Source organism: Chaetura pelagica, unplaced genomic scaffold (assembly GCF_000747805.2).
Source record: "Chaetura pelagica isolate M959 unplaced genomic scaffold, ChaPel_1.0 scaffold138, whole genome shotgun sequence".
NCBI classification, from domain to species: Eukaryota; Metazoa; Chordata; class Aves; order Apodiformes; family Apodidae; genus Chaetura; species Chaetura pelagica.
Window position 1 is genome coordinate 1,710,150 of NW_009954215.1, and position 6,569 is coordinate 1,716,718.

At 37.8% G+C, this 6,569-nt stretch overlaps 1 protein-coding gene across 1 annotated transcript in view; it reads left to right on the top strand.

The window, feature by feature from the left end:
• The first annotated feature begins 336 nt into the window (after nucleotides 1–336).
• RRN3 (RRN3 RNA polymerase I transcription factor homolog (S. cerevisiae)) overlaps nucleotides 337–6,569 on the top strand; it is a 19,316-nt gene continuing 13,083 nt past the window's right edge. The window contains exons 1-6 of the mRNA XM_010003291.1: nucleotides 337–435; nucleotides 1,277–1,358; nucleotides 2,519–2,560; nucleotides 3,218–3,354; nucleotides 4,398–4,442; nucleotides 6,317–6,507. Coding sequence (XP_010001593.1) covers nucleotides 337–435; nucleotides 1,277–1,358; nucleotides 2,519–2,560; nucleotides 3,218–3,354; nucleotides 4,398–4,442; nucleotides 6,317–6,507 — 596 coding nt within the window. The remainder of the gene's footprint in view (nucleotides 436–1,276; nucleotides 1,359–2,518; nucleotides 2,561–3,217; nucleotides 3,355–4,397; nucleotides 4,443–6,316; nucleotides 6,508–6,569) is intronic.

Sequence of the window (6,569 nt, forward strand, 5' to 3'; positions counted from 1 at the left end):
AGGGAGAGACGGGCCGGGCCCGCGAGCTGCCGGGCCGGGCCGGGCCACGGGGTCAGTGCAGGGAAGGGAAGCCCGGGGTGGAGCGGAATCTTCATTTTGTCTAGAAGTGTGAGAAAACTCTCTTACCTGAGACTCAAGGGAAAACTCGTTACCCTAAAGCACTCTCTCATAGCTGGCAGTTTTTGTAACACACACACACAAAAAAAGGGAATCTTTCTCACCGCTGAAGACCATAGAACTCGGGTAGGAGAAATGGCCCGAACGCGCCCAGCAGTGAAGGTACTTCCTGGAGACGTCTAGGCAGGGGAAAGGCCGGCTGGAGCAAAGCGGGAGGGGATGCGGTGGGTGTGCGGGGAGCCCCTGCAGGTCTGTCGGATCCCGGCACAGAAGCTGTGTGGTCTGGCACTGGCTCCAAACGTCTGCCAGAAGTGCTGGGTAATGACCACTGCCCTCACGAGCTCTTGTGAGGGGAAGTTCCCTCTTCAACAACATGAAATACTTTTTTTTTTATTATTCTTGGAGAACAACAAAAAAGTTTAACTTTGGGGCAGAGATGTAGCTAATAGTTTGAAACTCATAAAGGCAATCAATAGTTTAACTACTTGTCTTGAACCTCAGTCATCTGCGAAAGGCATGCTACTGTCCAGTGTGCAAAGAATGTGTCTATGTCTAACTTTGAAGCATCGTTGAAGATCATCGTGATCTTCTGATGCTCCTTGAAACTGTATCTTAAAGCTACTGGTGGTTTACAGAAAAGTTCATGTAGAAGTTGTATTCTGTGAAAGCTGCAGAATTTTCTAGAGAGGAAATTCTAGCAGTAGGGAGATAGAATACAGATAACTATTGCTTAATAGGGAACTTGTAGGAGGTGGAAAAGAACAGCAGCAGCACAACTTTAAAGGATTTGTTACTGATACTTTATCAATAACGATATCTGCAATTAGAAAACAGGCTGTTGAGTCATTCTTTTTTTAGACCTCTTTTTCTGAAATGGGCTTTGAGTTGACAGATCAAGATCCATATTTGCAGGAAAGAAATTACATTTATAAATGACTATGCCTAAATTTCTTAATCTCAAGAATATGGCCATTATAGATACTGAGTTCAGTAGGTAATATACTTCTCTGCAGATGCATATGCATACAATATGCATACATAGATGCATATTTTGTTGTAGTGAACTTCTAGTAGTGAAAATTATCCATAATTTAAAAATATTTCGAGTCTTGTTACTGATTTTAATTAGAAATAATTAATGGCTTATTGTTTACTATAGATCAAGTGCTTTATTGCAGGTTCTCCCAAGAAAACAGCAGCTCCTAATGCTACAGTAAATAAACTTCAGTACAATTGCATTAGTAATTGCAATTCAGAAGGAACCAAAATAGAAGGAGTGTATGAAAGTTGTTACACATTGTAACATAAATCTCTGATTTTAGCTTTTAAAGTAAAATACAGGATTACAGTTCTACCTCTGAAGATAATTCAAGATTCTCTTTTGAACTAAGTTCATTAGGAGTACTTCATACCTGCTCATAAACAACTGTTTGAATCAGATCATCCCTTACTGACAGACCAAATCCTCTCCCCATCTGAAGATATTTATGAACTTAACCAAACGGGTTAAACATGTTTGGGCAGATACTGTCAAGAAAGAGGTGGGGAAAAACACCATCACCACAAAAAAACCCCAAACAGCCAAACAAACAAGACAAAACAAAAAAGACCCAAACAAAACAAAAAAACCTAGCAAAAACAACCAAAGAATCCCCTGACAACAAAAAGCTTCCTAAGCCATTGACAATGTTGTTTTTTTAAAAAAAAAAAAGTTTGAAAAACTAACTGATGGCTTAATAAGGAAGTTTGTTCATTATAGAAACTATCTATGCATTTTTGAAATTTTGATAATTTTCTGCTTCTTGATATTTTTATAATTTTTTTTATATAATTTTTTTTTTATTTTGATAATTTTCTGCTTCTGCTTCTTTTTCTTTTCTTTCTTAATAACTTCAAGAAGTTATTAATGGCATACTGCATGTTGTTCCTATTTCCTGTCTTTAAAGTTCTATAGTAGAAAAGTTCTATAGTAGAAATGAATAGAAAGAATGAGAATTCTCAATATATGGAATTAATTCTATTAAAGGAATAACGTGTAGATTTGGATCCTTGAGCCTGACAAAAATGTACTGATTTGAAAGCCAGAGGAAAAAACAGAAGAGATGCCATGATAATATATGTGGCTTAGGAAGACCTGGGGTAGTGAGTGGCAGTTGAGATAAATGTCCTGAGGAGGCATTACTTACAAGCTGTATTCTCACACCTGTAGAGACATCCACACTTGGTCACCATTGGAGATGGGCTTTTGACTTGATGGGTCTTTCCTTTGTGTCCCAACTGCCTATTAAACATGACGAAAAATAGTTTTGAGACTGACTTCAAGTAACATTTTAAGAGTTTAATCTGACTATTTGTTCTAAGACTATTTTGGAGTAACCTTTTCTCAATGTGTTACCTTCAGGACCTGATGAAGACATGACTATCAAAGCTGCTGCCTCTGGAAGTGAGGGAAGTGCTGTAAAAATGGAAAACAGTTCCCTGCTCAATCCAGTGGGATTCTCGCATTATTTTTATAATTTTTTTTATATAATTTTTTTTTTATTTTGATAATTTTCTGCTTCTGCTTCTTTTTCTTTTCTTTCTTAATAACTTCAAGAAGTTATTAATGGCATACTGCATGTTGTTCCTATTTCCTGTCTTTAAAGTTCTATAGTAGAAAAGTTCTATAGTAGAAATGAATAGAAAGAATGAGAATTCTCAATATATGGAATTAATTCTATTAAAGGAATAACGTGTAGATTTGGATCCTTGAGCCTGACAAAAATGTACTGATTTGAAAGCCAGAGGAAAAAACAGAAGAGATGCCATGATAATATATGTGGCTTAGGAAGACCTGGGGTAGTGAGTGGCAGTTGAGATAAATGTCCTGAGGAGGCATTACTTACAAGCTGTATTCTCACACCTGTAGAGACATCCACACTTGGTCACCATTGGAGATGGGCTTTTGACTTGATGGGTCTTTCCTTTGTGTCCCAACTGCCTATTAAACATGACGAAAAATAGTTTTGAGACTGACTTCAAGTAACATTTTAAGAGTTTAATCTGACTATTTGTTCTAAGACTATTTTGGAGTAACCTTTTCTCAATGTGTTACCTTCAGGACCTGATGAAGACATGACTATCAAAGCTGCTGCCTCTGGAAGTGAGGGAAGTGCTGTAAAAATGGAAAACAGTTCCCTGCTCAATCCAGTGGGATTCTCGCATTATGGAATCGTCTCTGCGACCACTGTGGACTCTGTAAAATGGACATGGAGCCATATCTGCCAAACACACCCATTTCAGTGTTGTACTGGATAGATTTTGTGGGTTTTTTCACCATTTCAATACATAAATTAGATGTCTTAAGAAGTGAGAACTACAAGAGAAACAAACCTGAATTACAGAAAAATCACTGCAGCATGTAATATAGAGTTTCTTAAATTTTTATTTTTAATAACCCAGGAATGTTTGGATAATAAGCTCTTGCACAATGAAAAGCTCTTGCACTGTTTTACTGAGGTCTGGAAGTTAAACTTACTGTGAATTTTTATTATACCAGTGCAATACTTTGATTTGTAACGGTGCTTTTAAAATACCCATGTTAAACTATTGATGCACGGTTACAAATGTAGTAGAACTTGTTTATAGTGTAAATACGCAATTTACAGTTATTCTTGTAAATTTTCATCATTATTTTGGAATAACTTGGAATCTCAGATTTTATAAGTAGACAAGTAAAAATAGTGATGTTGGTATAACAGTACTTTTTTCACAGTAGCAAATTATGTAATATGATGAGTCTAAGAAGAGGCATTTTTAGTCTATTGATGTTGGGAATTATTTTCCTAATGCTGAAGCATTTGGGGGCTGATGGGGGCCCATCACCACCGAACCTCCCCGTTGATTAACAAATACTCTGATTTCTAAAATAGCAACAAATTTGCATTTGTATATAACTGAGAAGTAGAACATAGGAAAAGATTTGTATTAAAAGGAATGATACTTAAGATTCTTGAGTGGAGAAGTTCCTCAAGAGTTCCTCTGTTTTTGAACTAAGAGTCTGAGTCCACCATTGGCAAATATGGGTAGGTCTTACAATTTAAATGTACAATTGTTTTTTCTGCCACACCTAATAAAATACTAGAGGTGGATTTAAGGAAAATATTTACTTAGAACACCGTGACTGTACTTCCTTATGAACTCTTGAAATGTCTTTCAATGTTCTCTTGTAAATTACTGGAGTAACTTTGTGCTTTTCTATGCATATACTATTTTTTAAAATGTTTTCCCAATGTTCTCAGTTTTTCAGCCAAGTTAGACGAAGACTTAACTTGAAGATCAGTCAGGTAATTACTTCTTCACTAATGCAGTTTTTATGAGGTGTATACAAGTGTTTTCTCCTTTTAGAGGAACTGCAAGGTGGTATCTCTGGGTTGTTACAATGGTCTGAGAAAAAAAAAAAAAAAAGCCAAACTCCTCCCTTAAAATGTACATAACCCTGGTTCAGTGTCATTGCAAGGATTTTTTTTCATTTAATTGCTTTTAACAGAGGTAATAGCTTTGTCTGATCCCCTGTAGTTTCACTTGTAAACTGAATTATGAGGTGTAAAGTTTAATGAGTGGAATGAGGAGTAGCAGCTATCAGTTAAGCCAAAACTTTTGTGTGCAGCCATTCACACACTTAATCTGGTGAACAATTTTTTTTCTGATCTAGTGTTGCAATCATAATTACCTTGGTGATTTGAGCAGGGCTCTGCATTCACTGAGGATAAGAATGAAATTAATCTTAAATCCAGGATCAAAACTTACTGATTGTTGCATAAGATAGTAGCTAGAATGTTGTTGGCTCTTCCAACTTCACTTCAAAATTGCAGGGATTCTACTGTTTACAGCTATGAACAGTATATTTTAAAAATTAAATATAGGAACTGACACATCAGTAAAGGAGGATGTTGAACCTAGAGAAGTCCTGGGATGTTACTAGGATTGTGTGTCTGAACAAAGAGACAAAAAGTATTCCCTGTGGGGCAATAATCCCTTCTTTTTGAAAATGTAAACCAGTAACCATGTCATGTGGTCTATTTGCCTTCTAAATAAGGAAGGCTAGTACTAAATAGAAACTGTCAACTGAATTATTAGTAGTTAAATATTAACAAAATATTTAACACTATTATAGTCACCTGGTATCCTTATCAGCCATGGCTCAATGAAGCACAAAGTCCACTCAAAGACCTCCTATATTGTTGATTGGAACTTGTGCATGTTTAGGACTGCTTGCTGTGAATGCAGAGCTTTGCCTTCTGTGGACTTCAAGGACAGTCATGCATTCTGTATTAAAAGGGAAAAAAACCTCTGGTTATGGGAGCATGATTACACAGGAGCTGCTTTTTTTTGCTTGTTTGTTTGTAGCTGGTTAAGCCTTAAAACTAGCTCAAAACTAAATATTCTGCTAAAGGAAAAAGACCCCTAACCTGTAACTACATAGAAGGATTAAATGCTGCTTGTTTGCCTCTAGATGGGGGCAGTATCTCAAGTAAGTTTTAATGTGGTGTATATGGTTTACTTTTCTCAATTGGGAACATCTAAGCCAGGGATAAATTAAATTATTAGTAAATAACTACAAAAATGTTTGATATGACTTCTGGGAGGGAGATAATTACTGTAGCAGCAGCTTGTGCAGAGACTAAGTATGTACAGCTGGTCAAGAGGGCTATTGTCAGATAATGTCATGTTGCTGTAACTAGTTAATGTGAATTGGAGAAGCAAACATCAGGTGTTCAACTGAATTAATAAACAATTTTTGAGCAGGTTGAACATTACTAAAAACTACATAGAAAATAAATTGTTTCCACTCATACTTAGCCAGGTTGCTCTAAATATTTTTCAATTGTTTTAAGTCATGTTTAATCCTTTTGAATTACATGATCTCCAAGCTGCTACGTACGTTAATAGAATCCGTTGGTGTGCATTAAAAAAACAAAACCCAAACCAACCTTTGAAATAAATGCAGGTAATTATTTTCTACTATTGTTGTGTGTGCTCTGAGAAGAGCAGTTCCTAGCTGAGAGGCAGGAAGGTCCGTAAGCCATTTGATTTAGAGTATTTAAATAATAATAATAATAAATCCCCCCGCCCTGTGGCTCAGCAGGGGCCCGCAGGGAGGGAATGGCAACGCCCTGCTCCGTGCCTGGGTTCCAGCGAACCCCTGGCTGCTTCCCAGGGTCCGGCTCTGCCCTGCTGGGGGTGCCCGGCGCTCTCGGCTCGAGTTACGGGTCTGGATCGTTCGGTTTTCCCCTCAGAGTTCCCGCCCCGCAGTTCTCAGCCTAGAACCCCGGATTACGGGCTGACAGCGCCGCGGTGTCTGGGCCCGGCTCTGACCCCCGGGGCCGGCACAGTTTGCTTGTCAGCCGGGTTCGTTCTGATCGCTCCGTCTGGGGTTCAATCGGGAATTCCGCTTCCCTCGGGCGTCTCTT